This window comes from Periplaneta americana, chromosome 10 (genome assembly GCF_040183065.1).
Source record: "Periplaneta americana isolate PAMFEO1 chromosome 10, P.americana_PAMFEO1_priV1, whole genome shotgun sequence".
NCBI lineage: Eukaryota > Metazoa > Arthropoda > Insecta > Blattodea > Blattidae > Periplaneta > Periplaneta americana.
In genome coordinates, this window is record NC_091126.1 from 134,653,640 (window position 1) to 134,677,828 (window position 24,189).

Below are 24,189 nucleotides of genomic sequence, written 5' to 3' on the forward strand. Positions count from 1 at the left end.
TACAACACAAATTTTGCTCCTGAAATACACTTGTGTCAGTGTCCGTAAAGTAATAGTACAGATTTGAACGGTCACACAAAAGCAATGAAAAAAGATAGAAATGTGACACCTTCACCAAATGAAAGAAAATCTCTCCAAGTTTGCATACCTTTTCAGTGCAGTTCGATGTGACTTTCGTTTGTTGCCCTACACACATCTAAATAATATTCTAATTTATTCCACACATCACTAAGGACATCAGTTGTAACAAAGTGAATAGCGTCTCTGATTCTCTCTTTTAAATTGTCAATGTCGTTGATACGAACACTGTACACAAGATGTTTGACACAGCCCCACAAGTAAAGTCTAAAGGCGTTAGGTCCGGCGACCGTGGTGGCCATGCCTTACATCCACCTCTTCCTATTCACCGCTGGGAAAATGTTGTATCCAGAAACTCGCGAAAAATGTTGGCGTAGTGTGGAGGAGCACCATCTAGTTGAAAGATGACGCCTTCGCAGTCATTTGAATTTGTGTCAGTGCATGCAATTGCAACATGTCAAGGTAGTTGTTTGACGTCACAGTCTGGTCCGTAAAGAAATATGGGCCTTTAATTTTATCATGCATGAAAGCATACCAGACGTTTACCTTAGGGGTGTTGCGTTCATACTCAATGTAGGCACGAGGATTTTCAGAAGCCCATATCCTCACGTTATGGTGATGAACATGACCACACACACACATGGAATGTGGCCTCATCTCTAAACACAATCTTATGTTAGAATTGTATATGATTGTACATCTCATCAAACATCTGCACAGCAAACACAAATCGTTTTGTTTTATCAGTTGGTAGGATAGCGTGTAAAAACTGCAGTTTGTAACGCGTAAAACGGAGACGTTTCTTTAAAACTTTATGAACTGTAGGGATTTCTCTTAAACTATTAGGCAGTTTTTTACGTTCATTGTCTCTAAGTTGATATATCTGAGAGTGATGCACATGAAACAATAACTTTCAGTGAAATGATGATCACAAAATGACCATGAACTCGAAATCCATCCAAACAATTTTGCTTCGAATTCAGTTTCTTTTTTTTATAAAATTATATTAGGAACAGAGGATGTTTCCAGATCCCTAAGTTAAGGAGAAAATGGTTGTTATATGAAGAATTATTTCTACTCTTAGCTTCGACTATTACAAGAGCAATTTATTTATTATAAAATAACAATTAAAATTTGTTAGCCGTCTTATTAGCTATATACACACAAAACTTAAATTCAATCATAAAAAATAATGACCAGCTAGCCTTAGTGAAGAAGGTCCTATAATCAATAGCTGCAATAGGAACCCCGTTTCATAAACACATTTGTTTTTCACAAGAAAGTGAACCAAATTTTTGTCTGTATATTTAAAGAGAACACTAATGAGTAGACCGCGGGAGTGCGGGCCCTAATACGGTGATTGCAGTTGACTATGCAGACGGGTATAGAGTATGACGTAAGTCTCTCTCGCCTTTCGCCGTACTGTTCCGTGCATCGAACCCGAAACATTCAGAATTTGTTTGGCTGTCATACTGAAGAGTTTTTTTTGTGTGAAATGACACATATTACAATGCCTAAAACAACTCGTTCACGAAGTGAAATACTAAATAATTTAGTGGAACAATTCGGATGCGATATACTTAGGCTATTATAGAAGGAGAAAGTGCTGTATGTGTCATGTGTAGTTTCAGATTATTACGAACTAAGAAGTACTATTTTGAAAGATGCTGTAATAGTAAAGCACACAATGAAAATATTGAACGTAATTCAAACAAGAACCAATCGAGTTCAAATACTCGGTCACAATTCAATATATAGACTTATGTGACATGTTGGTATACACAAACGTTGCATTCAGAACTTTAGACAATCCCCACTTTAGATCATTTCTGGAAAAATACACAAATCAACATATTCCAGGAGAAGCAACAATACGTAAAGAATATTTACCAATTTCGTACCAGAATACGACTGCCAAAATTCGAGAAAGCGTAAACGATCAGAAAATATATGGGTTTCAGTTGATGAGTCTACAGACGTCAGTGGTAGATATGTGACAAATGTGGTGGTCGGTATAGCCTAATTTCCGAGAACTGTGTAGGGAAAAAATTTGTGCTAACTTCAGAAAAACTGGAAAAGGTAAACCATGCAACTATTGTCCAAGTTTTTTTTATAAGGCTGTGTGCCTTTTATGGCCCGAAAGGATTAAATATAATAATGTACTTCTTTTTGTCACTGATGCAGCTCCATATATTATTAAGGCAGCAAAACAACTTAAAGAACGGTATTTCAACATGGTGCATTTAACTTGTCTGGCGCACGGACTGCAAAATTCCGTCGACATTGCATCAATTACACGAAATGTATTATTATTGTATGTATGCAATTCATATACTCAAAACTGTACTTCTGAAGCACGCATGGTGAGTTGCTTACCTGAGAGTTCAGTACACTCGCCTCGGAACGCTCCAGTCATACTGAACTTGACGGTAAAGGGCCCGCACTCCCGCGGTTTACTAATGAGCTTCTGGCCAAAATCTGAACAAATTGTCATATTTATGTTTCTCTTATGGTATATGTGAACCATTTTTTTTTGTTTTGTTTTTAAACGTCATTCTTAATAGTCGTGCGCCATTTTTAAACCACCATGCGCTAACATTTGAAACCATCAGGCAGTAGAAATTTCCAATATTCTCACAACGAAAATTTTGCTTGTTGAAATTACTGAAGAAAAAGTTTGTAGTTCTTATTCCATGATAAATAAATTGTAGCTTTGCTAAGGACTATTATTACACTATAAAATAAAATAATATAAGGAAATTAAAATGTATAAATTCATTTCCATGTTCAACATATGAAAATCTGCACTCAGAATTGAAAAATAAGGTTTAATTACCTAGTAAGAAAAGTTTGAATGACCAGAGTGAATTTTATAATTTTGGGGCACTTTGATTATGCGACGAAATATACAAAATAATGAATAACTTGGAAACCAAGTTACCAATTTACTTCAAATTCGGAACAGTGTTTTATTACTATTCGTACACATTCTATATATAAATCTTCGAGATCTGTTAAAAATTTACAAGTTAAAAAGGTAAGTATTGTTCCTTCTTAATATTAATGTCAATTTTAAACGAAAATTTTCGTAAATATAGAAAATATAATGGAAACTGGTACTGTATTCTTGTAGTTATTTTATGTATATTCCCGAAAAATTAATCACATGTAACACTTACCTAATTAATACAATTTACAAAAGAAGCTAAATATCTTCTCTTTTCTGCAATTTTTCAATCTTTCCTCCTTTGTTTCCTTCTTGTTACTCTATTTCTGTTCTATGAGTAGCTGTTTCGTGTGAATTTGCAAATTTGTGCATGAGTTCGGAAGAGTGTCAGCAAGTATGTCTGTAGAGCGAGGTAAAGGTGATCACATGTAAAGTATGATGTGAAGCTGCTTGTACCCGATCAAATTTTCGTCAAATTTAACACTTCGAAAGATTTTTTTTCAAGAATTGCCAGTATGTAAACGTTTTATTGTCAAATCCCTTTCAGTAGACCTACTTTAGAAGTATTTGTTTAGCTTCAAAATATACAAGGCTTGATCATTTTTTGAAGGAAATAACCAATGGACTTCGAAAATACTGTAGCTAAAATAAAAATAAAAAAACAGAAAAAAAAGGCGTCCTGGTTGAAGTTATTTGCTGGTTAATTGAATTATAATAATTAAACCCATGCCTGCACGTCGTGACTTCTGTGGAATTCCACAACAAGATGAATAAAAATTAATGCATATTGGGGAATTGTATGGCAAATATATCGAATAAATAACAATAAACTTATGTATTTTTAATGAATATTCTAACCTATAAACTAGGCGAATACTAAACGTAAATATTTGTTTTAAAACAATATGCATTTGTAATATTCTTCAAGTACCGTACAATAAAGTAATAGCAATATTGTTTCGTATTCTGCAAAAAATTTACATACTTATATTGTAAGATTTGGTACGTAGCTCACAATGAACTTGAACCACAACGTGTAAAATCATGTTATATCTTTAGCAATATGAAAAAGTTCTTGACAAGTCTTTTCTAATATTGATCTATCTTCGACAAACATTGAGAATATTTCCTGTAAAGTAGCGAAGTGGAACAAAAATTTGATAGTGTACAAGAAACTTCATAATGTGGTTATTTTATGTAAACAAGAATGTAACTGATAACTTCAGAAATTAAATTGGTTTGGATTGAGCAAAATGTATAATGGCAAAAAACAGTCATAATCTTGTTGACAGTGTTTATTTTAATAGTCTACTGTTATTGTCTTTTCATTATTAGTAGTATTACAATTTGATTGCGATAAATGTTATTACAGCACGAAATGTAGTTTATTATTATTATTATTATTATTATTATTATTATTATTATTATTATTATTATTATTATTATTATTATTATTATTACGTTACAGTGGTTTCAGAGGAGGCTACCTGCACAAACTCCCAGGGCGCTGAGGAGGTATTCATGGCCATTACCCCCTCAGGATGAACCAGGTAAGTGAATGAGATAATATATTGTAGACGACCTCCGCAAGAGGGAGTGGAACTGGATTAATATCTTTAAACCGGCAATTAATGATTGTCTATTAATTACTCAGTTATCTTGTACCAATGAAATTATCGTTCATTCATTCAGTGTTCTGCCCAAGCACAGGTCTTTCACTGCAAACCCAGCTTTCTCCAATCTTTTCTATTGTCTGCCTTCCTCTTTGTCTCCTCATGTGATCGATATACCTTAATGTCGTTTATCATCTGATATATTTTTCTGCCCCGAACTCTTCTCCCGTTCACCATTCCTTCCAGTGTATCTTTCAGTAGACTGTTTCTTCTCAGCCAGTGACCCAACCAATTCCTTTTCCTCTCCCTGATCAGTTTCAGCATCATTCTTTCTTCCCCTACTCTTTACAACACAGCTTCATTTCTTACTCTGTCTGCCCATTTCACACGTTCCATTCTTCTCCACATCTACATTTTAAATGCTTCTTTTCGCTTCTCTTCACTTCGTCGTAATGTCCATGTTTCTGCTCCATACTATACCACACTCCATACAAAACACTTCATTAGTCTTTTCCTTAGTTCTTTTTCCAGAGACCCCGCAGAAGATGATCCTTTTTCTATTAAAATCTTCCTTTGCCATTTCCATTGTCCTTTTGACTTCTTGGTGGTAGCTCATGTTACTGCTTATAATACACCTCAAGTGTTTTAAGCCGTCACTTGCTCTACTGCTTCATTTAGGTTTAGCAAGTTTATCTTTATTTTTCTTCCCATGACCACGGTCTTCGTCTTATTTGTATTTATCTTCATCCATTCTGCTCACAGCTGTCATTTAGCTCCAGTAGCATATCCCTTAGTATCATCCCCTCTTCTACTAATAACTCCATATCATCAGCAAATCTTATACACTTTATTTTTCTTCATCCTACTATCATTTCTCCCATGTCCTGAAAAAAGTTCTTTACTAAATTCTCCAAGCAGATGTTGAACAGTGTAGCTACCGGTACTTAAATTGTAATGGTGAAACTTTGGTAACATCCAACGCCTCGCACAGGAGAAGAAACGTACTTAAATTTAACCTCAAAATTGTAACACATCACTCTGATCTAGAGACATGATGTGATCACTGAGAAATTTATACGGGGTGTTAAAAAAGTATCCAATATTTTAGGAGGTCCTAGTACGCATCAAACCAAGAAAAAAAAGTCTAATAAACATGGGTCTTAGAATACAAACTTTCTGAGATCTGAACACTTGTTCTTAGGAGGTGCTCAATGTGACGTCCATTCATGACAATGCATGCCTCTGCCCTTCGGCGTAAGGAACCACACACTCTTTGAAATAGTTGTTCTTTATAACCAAAAGTCTAGGAGACATAGATTGAGAAACGAGCAGGCCAAGGTGTGGGGCCTCCCCAATCAATCCAGGTGTCCTGTAATGTCAGCGTCAGGTTTTCACGCTCATTGCAGAAAAAATGTGCTGTTGTGCCATCATGCATGAACCACATCTGTAGTCTTTGCTGATATGGCACATACTCCAGACAGGGAGGAAATACGTTAATAAGAAAGTCCTGACAACGAGTCCCAGTTAATCTTTGTGGTAGCATATATGGCCCTTAATCTATCGCCAAGAACGTCTGCCCATACGTTGATTGAGAATCGGTAATGATGCCTTGTTTCTTCAACTGCATGGGAATTTTCATCAGCTCACACATGCTGATTACAAAAATTCACAACGCCATCTCTGCTGAACCCTGCTCATATCCGCAACCACTGTTCCGGACAATTGGCCACAGAAAATTTGTAACGGGGACAAATGGCCACAGAAAATTGGTAACTGGGACAAATGGCCACAGAAAATTGGTAATTGGGACAATTCGCCACAGATAGACATTTCGCCACAAATAGACAATTTGCCACAGATAGATTAATTTGCCACAAATAGACAAATTGCCTCACTGAGGTACAATGATAAATCCATGACTTCCAGAAGCTCTATATTGTGCGAATGAATACAGAGATTAATAATTGTAACTTCCACTAAGTATGTGAATTGCTATGTACATGTAAATTTGGCTTCAAAAATGTCCTGCTAGGTTGTGGCCTACAGCTCTCAAGTACCGGAAGACGGTGCCTTCTGGCTTGTACCGCAGGTATTCTTCAACTATGTCGAAGTACTTCCGATTCTTTTTGATAGGAGAATGACCACCTTCCAATCTCTATATGCATCTGTCCACTTCTTTCACTTCCAACTGCAGTTGTCCCAGCACGTGAAACAAGGAAGGCTGCGCTTTCCCCATTAATAGGTTCAATCTCCTGTGCCAAGCTTCGCATGTATTAGTAGTTCTTTGCAGATTTTCAATGACATGATCGTAGCAGTTCCAAGTATCAGGTGCAAAGAGTGGCTGTTGTCTGCCTCGTCCACGTCGTCGCCCTTTAATGTAGTTATCTTCTACGAAATTAAATACCCGAATCAGATCTCCTTCCACTGTTTCCTGAAGTTGGCCAAATGCTTCATGGACATACTCTACTGGAACAAAAGCTAGCGAGACGAGTGAGTGGAACTGTGCCCTCAATTCTGAATTTTCTTCAACATTATATTGCTGCACCAATACGGTCTGAAGCCGTCTCCAGAAAGACTGGGCTAAGTGAAAAAGACAAACAGCTACCTTAACTCCGTCAAATTCATATCTGATTACGTTTATGACAGTTACTTCGCAATCAATAGATATGAATCTCGGATTTAATTGATTTTCAAAACGTCGCCCTACTTCTCGTTTCAATACTCGAAAGAGTGTTTCATACGCCTCCCTGGTATTCCGTTCCATCAGCGTCATTACTACAGGCATCCATTCCCCTTGTACATTGACATGTATAGTGTAAAGTTGCAGCATGATTGAAAGAGCGGATATAAAGATCCCGTCCATTATCCAAAAATGGGACCGTAACAATTTATTTAAATGCAAATTAGTGGCAAATATGATAACTTTCTCGTTGTCCTCCGATTCAAAATAAAACCACCTTTCTCCTTGTACGGTATTAGTGTATCTGTCGGGTATAATGTTCAGTTCGTCAATATTCCTTGGTTCAGGTGGTAGGTGCAGCTTCCTGGCACGGCGCACAGTTTTTTTAATAGATAGTTTCTTCGACAGATTCACATTGGCTTCGCTTGCAATACGCTGCAAATCATTTTGAATAATGACAGACGTTGGATCTCGGGAAGTCCCCGCCCTTGCCTTCATGTTCTCTACATAATCCTTCTCCAGTCTGCAGAATGATTCTTGTGTTCAGACGGTTCTTTGACGACACTGCTTCCATCTTCTGATAACGTGACTGTTGCATTACACCTGCCACGCATGTGACAGCGCCAAACAACTTCATTCTTATTTTCTCTAAGTTTCGTGTACATGTAGCCAAGTTATATTAATTTGTCAGAGCCTCTTTCTGATTTTGTGAAGCGAATTTCTTCCGTCATAGTTCCGAATTAGTTTACAGCTTCTGGATTTGTCTTGTGTTACCATAGAAATATATTATAAATTGTTGCGAATTTGGGTATTGCCTTGAATTTTAATGTGTGGCTAATTGTCTTTGATACGAATTTCAGTTATGTGGCGAATTGTATTTGATACGAATTTTAATTACGTAGCGAGTTGCCTCTGTGGCCAATTTTCTATGGCGAGTTGTCCCCAACCCCCGCAACCAAACTTTTCTTTTCAATATTCCTTGCGTCGTATCTGTATTCCATGCCAGGAGTGTCAACTACGGTATGATTATCTGGTAGTCTGCTGTATTGTAGAGCAGAAAAATGCATTGCCATAAATGGACGTCACATTGAGCACATCCTATGAACAAGTGTTCAGATCTCAGAAAGTATGTGTTGTAGGACCCATGTTTATTACACATTTTTTGTTTTGAAGAATACTATCACCTTCTAAATTACTGGATACTTTTTAACAACCTGTATGCTGTTGATTAGGTGCCAACCCATAACCCGAGCTGCACCCCTCTCAGCGCAAGTCCTTATATACAGGGAGTTCCTATGCAGGCTGGTTCCACTCCAAGCTCTACCTAACAAAATCTGTTGTTGGGCGGCATACGGACAGTTATGCGCACGCTTCTTTATGCAGACCGGTCCCACTCCACCCCTTACCGTTTACCTTCCTCGGAATAGGCACTTTTCCATCATTAAGCCGTCCACACCTGTGGAGTAACGGCTAGCGCGTCTGGCCGTGAAACCAGGTGGCCCGGGTTCGATTCCCGGCCGGGGCAAGTTACGTGGTTGAGGTCCTATCCGGGGTTTTTCCTCAACCCAATATGAGCAAATGCTGCGCAACTTTCGGTGCTGGACCCCGGACTCATTTCACCGGCATTATCACCTTCATCTCATTCAGACACTAAATAACTATGATGTTGATATAGCGTCGTAAAATAACTTACTAAAAATCATTAAGCCGACGGAACATTACTACCTGGGATCGGTCTGCATAGGAACTCTCTTTACCAATCGGTAAGTAATTATAACGTCATTGGTACCACTACTGTTGTTATAAATGAAAACAGTTATCAATAAACAGGTCTATCTCAGCCATAACATCTCATAAAATTCTAGATGAAGTTATGAAGTAATCAAATAATAATGATATACGACCATTTGGTGAATGGAGCGCTCATTTTTTGCACGAGGATAATTCGCTTAAGATGATCTTTAATTGCAATTTTATTTCAATAATTAAAATACGATCATTTTGGTCAATGGACCATACATTATGTTGCAAGAATAATTCCTTTACATATTTTTAATTGCTATTGGATCTGAATAATTTAAGTACGATTATTTGGTCCAAGGAGCATCTGTTTTTGGTGCCAAGAGTAATTCGTTTAATTAGTTTAAGGGTTAGGTACAGCATACAGCAGTAAAATTTTGGAAACTGTCAACATTTTTCTCCTCCATTACTGTATCTTGTGCAATAATGAAAATCAGTATGTATTAAACAATGTCCTTCTGCTATATGATACAAATATTTTTTAATGTTAGAAAAAAATATATATATTTTTTATCAAATTCAAAGTGGTGGCAGTTCACTGTACAGTGATGAATAGTTTCCCTCATAATTAAAAAATTATCCAACATTCTGTGATGAATTTTTGTGTGTATTTATGCATGTCATATCTACAATATGATGCAAAATCACTTCTCTACCTTTGAGATAGATTGTGTGATAAAAAATAAATTCAATTTAAAAAATGGTCAAATATCGATATTTTCTTCTATCACAAAAGAAAAAAAAAATTTATTAAGGGATGTAGTTGAAAGTGCATGGTATTGTAAACATGAGTTTCAGCAATAAAATAAAATCGAGAGAACGTGAAAAAGTGAACAAGTTTATGAGTTCTGAGGAAAAAGCTTCATCACTGCACAGTGAACTGCCACCATTTTGAGTTTTGAAAAAAAAATATATAAATAATTTTTTTAAATCGTAAAAATATTTTCTCCGTATAGCAGAAGGACTGTGTTTTACACATACCAGTTTTCATTATTGTACAAGATACAGTAATCGAGGAAAAAGTTTTGAATATTTCCAAAACGTTTACTGCTGTAAGCTGCACCTAACCCCTTAATATGTTTTTAGATTGGATTTACGAATTTACTCAATGCACTACTTCCTTAGAATTCAGAATATGTTCCATAATTATGATCTCATCAAACAAGTAAGATTGAACAATTTTTGATCTAGAAGTAGAGTATGAACTGTTTTAAGAACATAGCATAAATTTAGTGTTATCTGAATTCCAATGTCATCAACAGTGATGCAGATATTTATAATGAAGAAACAGTTTATGTTCCTGGTTTGGTTTTTTCAATCTCTAATTTTTAAATATTGGACAGTACATGTCCCAATGACCTCTTTCAGGGCAACGGATATTTGCGGAAAAAAGGGATTTCAAGAGACGTTTAAGAACCCTAAATATAACTGGCTATGTCCTGTTAGTTTCAGAGCAATGTAGCCTTGTCCCAAATGATATACATGAACTACACGCTTCATTTCAGAACTGGTCATAATTTTTTAAATATTTGAACACTGTAATCTTTGCATATTGCTACTATAAAACCATTTTCATTAAGAAGCCAGAGTCTAGGAATATATTAATGCTTGTTCACTTAACTCGCCTCTCTACTTGCCCTTGTAAACCGGCAATAATAAGGAATAACAATAACGCTACCAGAGGAAATATTAATTCCTCGTTAATTTGATATTTACCATGAACAACAATAGACGCTGTGTAGGTTGTTACGGCAGCAGAATTAGAGGCCTCGCAAGTGTAATTCCCAGTGTGACTCGTGGTGAGGCTACTGAAGGTCAGGGTGCTCGAATACTCGTCCAGCGCGCGCTCGGCGACGCTCAGGTTGCTGTGGATGAGGGCCCCATCCTTGAGCCAACGAATGAGCACGGGGAAGTCTCCTTTGCTGACAACACATGTGAGGTGCATTCGCATACCGCGCTGCAGCTTCTGCTTTATCGTGAACGGGTCGATGACGGGTGCCTCTGCAAAGGAAACAGTCCAGTCCATTATATACAGTATGTTTAAGGAGTAATAGTAAATACCCTATGGGTGGTATTATGAACTATACCGAGTTAAGACTTGGTTTTCTGAACCGATGCATGCGAGGTGTGAAGTGGCAGGCGTGCCTCGCAGTAATCCGGACTACACGAGAGATAGTGAGTGGTTTCTATAACCGCGAGGCGCGTAGACCTCGCATCTCGCAGCTGAACAGATATAAATTATTGTTACGTGAATATGTTAGGAGAAAATCCACTAACGATTAGGGAAAACACGGGAATTTTACGTGAAGCATGTAAAGCGATAGGTTTGGAAGAAAATTCCGAAAAGACAAAGTATCTGAGTATGTCTCGTGATGAGAATATTGTACGAAATGGAAATATAAAACTTGGAAATTTATCTTTTGAAGAGGTGGAGAAGTTCAAATATCTTGGAGCAACAGTAACAAATATAAATGATACTCGGGAGGAAATTAAACACAGAATAAATATGGGAAATGCCTATTATTATTCGGTTGAGAAGCTTTAATCATCCAGTCTGCTGTCAAAAAACCTGAAAGTTAGAATTTATAAAACACTTATATTACCGCTTGTTTTTTATGGTTGTGAAACTTGGACTCTCACTTTGAGAGAGGAACATAGGTTAAGGGTGTTTGAGAATAAGGTGCTTAGGAAAATATTTGGGGCTAAGAGGGATGAAGTTACAGGAGAATGGAGAAAGTTACACAAAACAGAACTGCACGCATTGTATTCTTCACCTGACATAATTAGGAACATTAAATTCAGACGTTTGAGATGGGCAGGGCATGTAGCACGTGTGGGCGAATCCAGAAATGAATATAGAGTGTTAGTTGGGAGGCCGGAGGGAAAAAGACCTTTAGGGAGGCCGAGACGTAGATGGGAAGATAATATTAAAATGGATTTGAGGGAGTTGGTTTATGATGATAGAGAATGGCTTAATCTTGCTCAGGATAGGGATCAATGGCGGGCTTATGTGAGGGCGGCAATGAACCTTCGGGTTCCTTAAAAGCCAGTAAGTAAGTAAGTAAGTAAATAAGTAAGTAATATTACTTTATATATGTAAAAAGTACTAATAATTGCAACATCATTAAAAATGTAATTCATTACTTAATTACTTTGTAAGGTTATTCGAAATTCATTCACAGTATTCTGCCCAAGGGCTTTTACTGAAAACCCAGGTTTCACCAGTTTTTTCTATTTTCTGCCTTCCTCTCATTCCATATATTATGCAAATTTAGTGACTGTTTCTTGATGTGAAAGTTGCTTATTTTCAGTATCATTGCTGTTGTCCCGCTGATACACTTTTAAAGAAATTATGGAATTTAAGGGGGTTTCGCCTCCTTAATAATTTTTTTTTACTATTGTAAGGTAAGAAATCTTTAACATTTATCTATTGAAACAGTATTTCGTTTTCTTACTTTACACCTCTTATTCGCTATAGCTACGAGGTTTCAACCCCTCTTTAACATATTCTGAATAAGAGGGTGTTATGTGTTGTAAAAATTGCAGGAACATCTGATGAACTTCAGATGTGCCTTTTAGTCTCTGACAATGAAGATACAGTAGTTTAACTATACATGAATCGTATGAGTCACTTCTAGGACATATTTTTTACACACTTTAAAAATTTCCACAAACATTGAACATTATGCGTGGAAATGGCAGCAAGTACTTAAATAAATTATAATATTAAGTTCATTCTATAATAGCGTATTCTATAATTGTTGACATAGATGAAGCTAAGGTTACATGATTTGACGCGAAATAATGTTCAATTTTAAGAACTGTGATACATTAATTGCAGTTAATTAATTTTTCTCAGTGATCCCTTTTCTGAATAATTAGAACACTGGCCTAATAACCTAAAGTCTCTCGAATTGAATCCTGATCCATCCACAGTAAAGTAACAGTCCGCACAATTAATTATATGATATTATGAAATAAAGGAACGAAGAGATTAGGGAGGAGAAAAGTAGATAAAGGGAGAAACGAGATATGAATAGAAAGGTGTGGACAAAATAGTTGATATTTGAATTAGGTTTACGATTTCATGACGTCACAAATTCCATCATAAAGAAGCATATGTCACCAAGAAATATAAAAAATGCCCTCCTCTTGCTTCACATGTATCTCGTGTGGCATAGCTTAGCACTCAAGTACTCCTCTGACATACACGAGACACATAATCTTGAGTTATACTAACCCATAACAACGACGTTGAATTTTCTCTTCGCTGTCTGGCCGTTTGGACTTGTTGCCACACAAACGTAGCCACCCTGGTCGGCGTACTTCTGTATGTCTCTCACCACCAGCGTGCCGTTCGGGTAGACGACTTGACGATGGTTCTCTGGCAGACTGCGTCCTAAAATATATTTGTGGTTAAAATTACATGAATTCTCTTCAGACAACATTTCAAAATTTTAAGATGAACAATTACAGTTTAAGATTGAATTTTAGAGGTACTTTATATAAATATGGAGGTATATATTTCAGACTCAAAAAAGTAAGAAATTTTCATTCAACATAAATATCCGTATTGCCCTAAAGAATGTGTATACTAAATATCATGCCTGTAGCATTACTAGTTTGGAAGATATATAACTTTCTCAATAGAATAAAGCAAAAAATAAATGAATAATTTGAAACTGCAATAAAATTTTAGTGTTGTTCAAAAACCCAGTGCACGAGAGTTCAAAAATGGCGTCACGGCTGACAAAGCCAAAAAACACATTGTTGTTTAGTCAACCGTCCGAAAACAGGTATGAACCTCACAAGTGATACCAAGAAGACACCACTTATGAGACAACTAGGCCAGGAGATAATGGGTTAGGGTGGCCAGTTCATTTCCCCCTCCATTGCATACATCGCCGACTAGCTACATAAAAAAATTATAGTATGTCTTATACAGAGTGATTCACGAGGAAATATATAAAAAAAATAGAATACGGTATCTTAGGCCATTTTGAGTGAAAAAGTTCATATGAACATAGGTCCGTTTTCGAACGATAGCGGAGCTAGATGCATTTTTTGGTAAAATGTCTCGCCCCAATGTGAATCAAACGTTACCATATACGTGAGACGTGAGACAAGGTCACCGACCGCAATGAATAACATAACATTGGAATCTGCATTGTAAGCGATGTGGATATGATAAGTTCATTCACCTCACAAACTGGGTGTTGGAACATTACAGATGTCCAATCGTCTGCCCTTATCTGATGTAATGATAATGATACAGAACCCGCACATAACACAGTTATCAGTTCACAGCAGTTCAGTCAGCTGTGTATGATTATGGTTTTAGCAATGGAAGTTCTTTGCGTGTCGTCGCTGAATATGAACGACGCTTTCCAAACAGAAGGGTAACATATCGAAGAGTATTTACTGTCTAAGAGTTGGATGAAAGACTTGGTATACCAAAGGAAGCTGGAAACGAGAGAGGCACTAAACGACCGTATTTTGGATGCTGCACGCCGCATAAAGAACAGCCACGAGCAACTCTCCCGAGCGACGAGCGCGATTCACGACCGAGCGCAACAGTGCGTTGAATCAGAAGGAGGTACCTTTGAAAATGTGCGAAAACATCGACCCCCGACGTCTAGAATATTAGATATGTATGCATACGTGAAAATAAACTTTTAATTTGTCAGTTATCTGTCTCTAAATGCGAGTTAGTACAATGGAATCCCAGAAGTTTTTGTGAAATCTAAGAACCATAGCTCCGTAACCGTTCGAAAATGGACCCAAATTCATGTGAACTTTATGACTCAGAAAGACTTCAGAATTCACATCCTAAATTGTTTACCTTTCCCTTGAATCATCCTGTATACAGTTGGAATCGTTCCTTTAAGACAGTGGTCGTCAGCACTCGCTGAAATGTGCAATGGGTATGCGGTGGCGTCCCGTGTGCACTGTCATGCAACAGGGAGAGGTAGAGAGGATACCCACTAGCAGCTACGAGAGCACTATAGTGCACTGCGTTTTCCGCGGTTAAGAGAGGCTAGCCCCAGCATGCTCTGTGCTGACGACACTGCTCTAAGAGTTTTAAACCGGTCAGATCAGCATTCCAATGGCATTTAGAGGATGCAAGTAGCAGAAGGAAGAACACAAGGAACCCGCTGGTCCACTAATTTTACCCGTTTAAAACAATTGGCGAAACGATTCTTTCTGTGTTGTAACATAATATAAGTAATATGTAATGCGTTTTTTACTTATGGAAAAGAACGTTATTTAAAAAATGAACGTGTACTGTTTTTTCGCCATATTTAACTACGTTATTCCCGTAATCGCATAATGCCGATGAATATTAAAACATGATATCCCAGCGTGGGAAGTGTAAAGCCTTGGTTTTTCTGAACCGACGCATGCAATGTGCGAGGACCGCCTCGCACAAATCTGGACTACACGAGAGATAGTGAGTGGTTTCTACAACTGCGAGATGCGAGGTCTGCGCACCTCGCAACTATAGAAACCACTCACTATCTCTCATGCAGTCCGGATTTGTGCGAGGTGGGCCTCGCACCTCGCACGTCGCATGCGTCGGTTCAGATAAAACCAAGGCTTTAGTGTTTTCGGGTTAGAAGCGCATAGGCGCTGATACGAGCAGTTGGGACACTCACCGTCTTTCTCCCAGCGGATATCGCTGATGGGGTAGCCGACCACAGAGCAGTGGAACTCTGCGTGTCTGCCGGCGATGACGCTGTGGTCGGGCATGGGCTTAATGTGTGGAGGTCCGTAGATGTGCAGAGAAGCGCCGTACGCCGCCGTGCCGAGCTTGTTGGTGGCCACGCACTCGTAGTAGCCTCCGTCGTCCAACTGCAGCGTCGAGATGTTGACGTAGCTGAAGACACTGTCACCAGACACTCTGTTGCTCACCGTGACGCGGTCGTTCAGGTTGAGTGTCGCATTGTCCAGCCGCCACGACACCGAAGGCGCCGGTGACCCCGATGCCTCGCACCGCGCCGACCATGGAGTGCCCGGATGGAGCGTCTCGTTCTTGAAAGTGCTCAGGAAGATCGGCGGCGCATCTGCGTGACATTACAACACTAAATCAAAACTCCATCCATTAACTGAAACACTAAAGCAATCCCACCTCAGCACCGACAGAGCCAGTTTTCATCCTCCGATGAATTTCCGATAAGCCGTTTTGCCCGGAATCCAAAGCCCTTCTCTTATCAGTATCGGAAAGCCGTACTGTCCCCAAGAAACTTCACTGCAGCCTATTCTTAATTACTGCAGATTGTAGATCAAATGTGATCCACACTTGTGGAGTAATGGTTAGCACGTCTAGCCGCGAAACCAAGTGACCCGGGTTCGATTCCCGGTCGGGTCAATTTATCTGGTTGAGTTTTTTCCGGGGTTTTCCCTCAACCCAATATGAGCAAATGCTAGATAACTTTCGGTTTTGGACCCCGGACTCATTTCATCGGCATTATCACCTTCATCTCATTCAGAAGCTAAATAACCTAAGATGTTGATGAAACGTCGTAAAATAACCTACTAAAAATAAAAAAAGTTAAAATTTGGGGAAGATGGAGTGTGTTGTTGGAATGAAAGACGACACGGGAGTACACGGAGAGAAACTACTACTTCTGTTTTGTCTAGTAAAAATTCCGTCACGACCAAGTTGGGGATCGAACCCGCGCAGCATGAATGGAAAATCATAGCGCTAGCGTTGAGCCTTGACGTGAATTACGTGTGGCAGACCAGGAATGAATCCGTGCAAGTAGGCTTACAATGCCCCGTTTTGTGACCTACATTCGGTAATGTTTCGAAGTCTGACGTTGAGCCAAAAAGACAGTCATGAATTCAATGCAGACAGGCGGAATATCCACATCAGACCTGCAGGGCAATGTCCCATCCCCAGATGAATGTTTCAATTCTAGGGCACTGAGCCCTTTCACCACTTAGAGCAGCCGTGGCGAAAATGCGATAGTGCGCCGAGCTACTGTGTAAGGTGCAACGTGCATAGCACCTGTGGTGGGAAGCGGACACCCGAAGGGGAAGTGAAGCAACTGTCTGACTTATTAACGGATATTCATTTTCCTTACGTCAAGCATTTAAATATAATTTTATACAATATAAGGTTACAAACTAATATTTAGTACGTGTAACGAAGAAAGAAATTAATAAGAAAACATAGGACACATTATCACAACCTAAAATTAACTGTCTTCAGAATGTCTCTGCGACAGAGTTTCAAAATCAGGAATTATGTCACTTCCTGCCAGTCGTAGTTGATTACGAAGGTTTTTGTCTGTCAGTCGTGATCTAAATTTGGTTTTTACTATTTTCATTGTTGAAAATAATTTTTCATAAACGTAAGTAGCGAACAGAGCAAGCAAAAGAACGAAGCTTAGGATATTTATTTTTTGGCAAATATTTGAAAAGTTCAACATTTGTCAAGTCCTTACATCTAGCTTTCATTTAACTTCACATTGTAAATCTGCGAGTTTCAATTAAAGATCTAACCGCATTATTCGTATATCTGCTGAAAAAGGATTGACGTACAGAGGTAATAATAATAATAATAATAATAATAATAATAATAATAATAATAATAATAATAATAATAATAATAATATAACCTTTTAATGTTTCATGAGTGACATGTAGTATAATGCCGTTTTATGTTATATAACCATTTTCCACGTAATACTTGTGAACAAATCATACATTTAGTATTCTCATCATATTGGCAGCAAAAAAAAATGCGTCCTCCCATCCTACTTGAAACTTTCGATTTTGTAGAGGTACATGGTTTCGAGAGAGACATTGCGACGATACGCCACTCGCAGGTCAGAGATAAATACAAATGGAACGGAGTTTGACTCTAGTGAGTGAGAGGGTGGGGGTTGGGGGAGATAGGAAGCAAGAGAAATAGAAATGCATAGCTATCATTGCGAGCCACAATGTGCTCGCGACTCACATTTTCGCCACGGCTGACTTAGAGTTTTTATCTGTGAGAACAGGAAACCCGTACAACTCCTAAGATTTCGCTCAAGTCCATTTGCAGATGATGGATGAATTAAGGGTAGGTGGGGAGTTGTGGCGAAATTGAAAAGGGAAAGGGAAGTACCTCCAGAAGAACTCTTTACAACGTCTGGTTTGTCAATCTATCACATCCTGGCCCAAGATCGAAGCTTGGGCGATACTTGGCTAAACTGTACGAATAACGATATCAAACTTCCGGAAAAATTGCTGTTAAGGCCTTCTGTATATCCTTTACAATCTCAATCTAGCGAAAAAATTCGAAATCACTGACTTTGGTTTTCCTACTCTGTAAGCACTAACCAGATGTCTGCACTTCTGAAATCCACAACGCAGGAAGGGACTCGGAAAGACAAACAACAGTAAACACGTAGCGAAAGTTTATGATTGATAACATTCGGGCAGTCCGCACCCAGTCGTGAGCTGGAGAGATTCAAGGAAAGATCGTTCTGTGTTGTGTTCAGGAAACATATATTTTATACGTGGAAACCTACCCAAAGGTATGTACTTTTGGTTTATACGTATTTTAATTAACTTATTCCACGCTAATACTGTAATAATAGTGTTTGAAATTACTGAATTGAAAATTAAATTTTCCGTCATGAAGTTCATTTTTATACTGAGATTTAAAGAAGTTAGCACTGACTCGCACGGAATTTTTATGACCAAAATACAAAATAACATTTGGGTTTTAAATCCCATATTGTGGTTTAACTGATAATGCGCGACTTTGTCCAAAATATTTTTTTTTCTTTCATTCAAGCGAGCAAAAGCAACCTTTGCCGACTCGTAAAGAGTTATATTAATTAATCGTCTTCAGTCATTTGAAAAATAATATTTTTCCAGCTAGATTGAGATTCTGGCCCACTGTGCAAATTATGGATGCAAGTGAATTTTAAATAGTACAATGGTCTACAGTTTCCATTGTATTCTGCTCATGATTGCTGGACTGGGTTAAGAAATGTTCACTTCCGTAAATTCCCTATCGTTCGTTGATTCTTTTGGACTGACTTCTCTCCACAACACCATTTTATCTAGCATTATTTGAAATATATTAGCTCTCTATGTATAATATCTCTAATTTTCTGCACAATTTGCATTACAATGTTTTATTCATAATACATGGTATTTTACTGTTCAATTCATAACTTATTTAAACATATAACATTTATCGAACTCAATTTGCTGTAATATTTATAACTTGTAACTTTATTGATATGTATGTATAATTTTTGTTGGTTGAGACGAAGAGAAGTTTTTACGGCAGTAATTCTGCCATTATTATTATTATTATTATTATTATTATTATTATTATTATTATTATTAAGTATTCCCAAGAAGCTAGTTCGATTAATTAAAATGTGTCTCAGTGAAACTTACATCAGGGTCCGTATAGGCCAGTTTCTGTCCGACTCTTTTCCAATTCACTGCGAGCTAAAGTAAGGAGATGCACTATCACTTTTTTTTTTAACTATGCTCTACAATACGCCATTAGGGAGGTTCAGGAAAACAGGGAGGGTTTGGAATTGAACGAGTTACATCAGCTGGTTCTCTATGCGGATGACATGAATATGTTAGGAGAAAATCCACAAACGATTAGGAAGAACATGGAAATTGTAATTGAAGCAAATAAGGCGAGATATTTGGAAGTAAATCCCGAAAAAACAAAGTATATGATTATGTCTCGTGAAAAGAACATAGTAGGCCTACGAAATGGAAATATAAAAATCGGAAATGTATCGTTTGAAAATATGGAAAAGTTCAAGTACTTGGAGCAACAGTAACGAATAAAATTGACACTCGAGAGCAAAATAAACGCAGAATAAATATGGGAAATGCCTCTTATTATTAGGTCGAGAAGTGTTTATCATCCAATCTGCTCTGGAAAAATCTGAGAGCTAAAATTCATAGAACAGTATATTACCGGTTGTTCTGTATGGTTGTGAAACTTGAACTCTCATTTTGAGAGAGGAATAGAGGTTTAGGATGTTTGAGAATAAGTTGCTTAGGAAAATATTTGACGCTAAGTGGATGAAGTTACAGGGGAATGGAGAAAGTTACACAACGCAAAACTGCACGCATTGTATTCTTCACCTGACTTAATTAGGAACATTAAATCCAGACGTTTGATGTGGACAGGGCATGTAGTGGGTATGGATGAATCTATAAATGCATACCTATAGAGTGTTAGTTGGATGACTTGAGGGGAAAAGAACTTTCGGGAGGCCAAGGCGTAGATGGGAGGATAATATAAAAATGTATTTGAGGTAGGTGGGATATGATGGTAGAGAATGGATTAATATTGCTCAGGATGGGGACCGATGGCGGTCTTATTTGTTGGCGGCAATGAACTTCGGGGTTGCTTAAAAGACATTTGTAAGTAAAGATTATTACTACTATTATTATTATTATTATTATTATTATTATTATTATTATTATTATTATTATTATTATCATTATTATTATTATTATTTTCTTAGAAGTTGATTTTCAAGTATTTTTCCTCTACTGTTGCTCGCGTATCTTCCAACATAAACATCTTAAGAACAACCTGTCACAAACCAATTTGAACTAGACACTACAGCTTTCAACGTGAGCAGATATAGTAGGGTCTCATTTGGTCACGTCTCGTAAATAGAATATTTTTGTATTACTATTGGAGATTCTCTTTGATGTGGAACTACTATTTCCGTAGTCCGTAAAGTGAAAGAGAATGATAAATTTGTAAAAACCGTATTTGCAGCGTGTTACATTTTCAATGCATGTTACTATCTTCTGAGAATATATAACATTCCATCTCTCTTCCGTGTCTCATAGTGAATATCAGATGGCTACATTTATTTTACAACTAATGGATATGTATAAGGGAACGTTGAAATGGGGCATCAAATTCTCATTGCCAAGAACTTACTGCCTATCCTGAGTTGGGCCGTCCCCTGTGCAGACTCCTCATTGTTGGACACCACGCACTGGTACATCCCTCTGTCCTTCCGGAGCACAGGCTCGATCATTAATACCTGGAATGTAGATAAAGTCGTTATCAATAAGAATTCAGAATAACACTGCTCCTTTGTCATTAATAATAATAATAATAATAATAATAATAATTTATTTATTTATTTATTTATTTATTTATTTATTATTTATTATTTATATTTGTGTGCTGAACAACAGCCAGAGGCTGACTGTGACTATTATCAGTTATTTAGTAGTTATTGAGTTTATAGTAATAATAATAATAATAATAATAATAATAATAATAATAATAATAATAATAATAATAATAACGACATTAATACGATAGTTTGGGGATCATAAGCTTAAGTTATGAATGAGGAAGTAGAGAGGGAGACGAGTTTATGTTATCATCATTTAAAGCAGCGGTGACCAAACTGGGTATCGTGGTTACATCGTGTAATCAAAGACATTCAGACTAGTAAGGGGAGTCTCCTGTACATTGCTGTGTGTTTTATTCACGTACTGAAGGCAAGCAGTGGCGGTAACATGTATACTTTTTTGAGCAGCATGTTCCATTACAAATGAGAAGTAATACTACATGCCTAGGTTTACCTTCAAGTACATTATCGATTTACATTATGTATTATTATGTTGCTATCCTAGGTTAAGTATGGATTAGTGTAGTTCATCTACGATGTGTAACTGTGAAGATAATATTGTTACTTCTTAGTCTAACTTATTTTCCTATTCCTAACCTATAGACTACTAGAATCTATTTTCATATTCTAGCATTTAAATATTTACAGTATTTACATAGTTACTATCTTTCTGATGGGCCTATTTTCAACCATGTCGCACTACAAACCCTCTGTCTCTACGAGCAGGAACAGAAGGTTTCGTACAGAATGGGAAAAGGAATTTATTCGCTGTTCTGTCGGAGGAAATGTAATATGTTGCTTTGCTGGACGGTTCAATTAGTAGTAGTATATAGAAGCGACATTACAGGTCATTACGCTGAATACACAGATATAACAGATATAATAATAATAATAATAATAATAATAATTATTATTATTATTATTATTATTATTATTATTGCTGTTATTATTATTGATGTTATTATTATTTATCAGCAAGTGTTATCATAATTCTTATATACGTGCCTGGATATACTGTATAGCCCCACATCTTCCATTGAAGAATAAAATAATTACTACAAGATATCTCCATTTTAATTTATTTTTTAATCTTTCGATGACTATTATCAGTTATTTAGTAGTTATTGAGTTTATAGTAATAGTTATAATAATAATAATAATAAAATAATAATAATAATAATAATAAATAGAGAAACTGGCTGAATTTTACGTGCTAGTGTAGTAATGAAACGAGCTATTAAACTTCAAGAACTGAAATCAGCCTTAAATCATCGTCATGAAGAGAACGATTACATAAATAAATGTGGCGAACGAAACAGCTCGTTCTCTGAAGCCTTCTAACGAAGGAGAGTTTTATAAACACGTAATGATTAAGGTGGCTGAAATAATTTGTCCAATGAAAGTTGTTAATTAATTTTGAAAAACTGTGCATTGCTCGACTAAATATAGAGAAGAAAATTCAAGAAATTTCTGATTATGTTCATGAGGAATATTGAAAAAAAATCAAGAAAATGTGTATATAATTTTTATTGGCTTTTGATGACAGTAGTGACATTACTGATACAGCAAAGCTTGCGATTTTTATTCGCGGGGTTGATGAACTCAATATTAGTGCACGAACCACCATTGGTTGTAGTTTTCATGCCATGTACCTCTCCCCCGTCTCCTTACTTCTTAGGCTGTCCCTCGCGTGTAATCACTGCCGTTCGGGTTTTGGTCACCGCTGATTTAAAGTAAGAGTGCTTATGTTGGAAAGGAAAGAAAACCGAATAACTATTAGTCTTAGGAGCTAGTGTTTGGAAGGACTGAAATAGTGTTATTAGGTTGGTGCAGATCCCAATGAATGGAATCTATAGTGAAGTAACAAATGTAATGTCTGAATTAATTTATTGTCACGATGGTCTTACATTGATTAGATTAAAAACTGACTAATGGTGAAGGAAAAGGTGTATAAATAGGTTAGTTCTCTTATTGTCGTGAGACCGGAATTAATTGAAGGGTTTGAAAAAAATAATCATAGTTCAAAACATAAATTTTCAGAAGAAATAAAAATCTATCTGGCATGGGGTTGTTGACACTTCAAGTATGAAATTCATCATGTCACTTCTTAAGTTGTACAAACTTGGGAAAACTGAAGTACATTTATAACTTAAATTGCCTCATAGAAATACATCGCTGGGCAAAGAAGAATTCGTGAATCCCTGTGATTCCTGACCGTCAAGCGGTGTAGATATAGGGTAAACGTTGGTAAAATTGTGATAGTTCTTTTCGAGAATTTATTACAATTTTACTGAGCGAGAGGAAGATCGTTTTTCTTTTGCGTCAACGTATTAATGGAATGTTCATGGACAAGTTGTTGAATAAATCCAGTCCTTCTCTCGCTCAGTAAAATTGTAATAAATTATCAAAAAGAACTACCACAATATTACACTATCACAGTATTAGCAACCTTTACTCTATTGTCCGCAGTGCATATCTCCTTCCCTTGGTAAAGTATTCAGTTTACGTGTGTACAAGCAAGCGGCAGCATTGGTGGAGCAATGACTGTGTCTAAACCTTCCTCTTCCAAAAAACGGAGATGGGAGGAAGACTTCTTCTGTTGTGAAAAGATTATGAGAATATAAAATGCCTAAGTTGTAATAAGGTGTTAAGTGGCTTTCTTCGAGCCAACATTCAACGGCATTATGGTACAAATTATGCATCATATAACGCTGCTAAATCGAAAGCAATATCCTCTCAGATGACAAATAATCTTTCGGCACAGCTGAGTATAACTGTTACAGACATTACTCCACCTTTTGAACATAGAGCCAAAGGTTCGGATCAAAAGGATTAATTTTCGTATGTCTGTTTCGCATTATTTATGTTTTCACAAGGGGAAATTCAAATACCAATTCAACAAACCACAGTAAACTTGTGATTGTATGT

At 37.0% G+C, this 24,189-nt stretch overlaps 1 protein-coding gene across 1 annotated transcript in view; it reads right to left on the reverse strand.

Moving 5' to 3' along the window:
- The window catches only part of LOC138707738 (cell adhesion molecule Dscam1-like), a 136,950-nt gene extending 115,223 nt beyond the window's left edge, over positions 1-21,727 (reverse strand). The window contains exons 1-5 of the mRNA XM_069837603.1: positions 21,716-21,727; positions 21,057-21,162; positions 15,775-16,182; positions 13,359-13,517; positions 10,835-11,119 (exon numbers count right to left, since the gene is read on the reverse strand). Of these exons, the coding sequence (XP_069693704.1) occupies positions 10,835-11,119; positions 13,359-13,517; positions 15,775-16,182; positions 21,057-21,162; positions 21,716-21,727 (970 nt within the window). The remainder of the gene's footprint in view (positions 1-10,834; positions 11,120-13,358; positions 13,518-15,774; positions 16,183-21,056; positions 21,163-21,715) is intronic.
- Between the last annotated feature and the right edge of the window lie 2,462 nt (positions 21,728-24,189).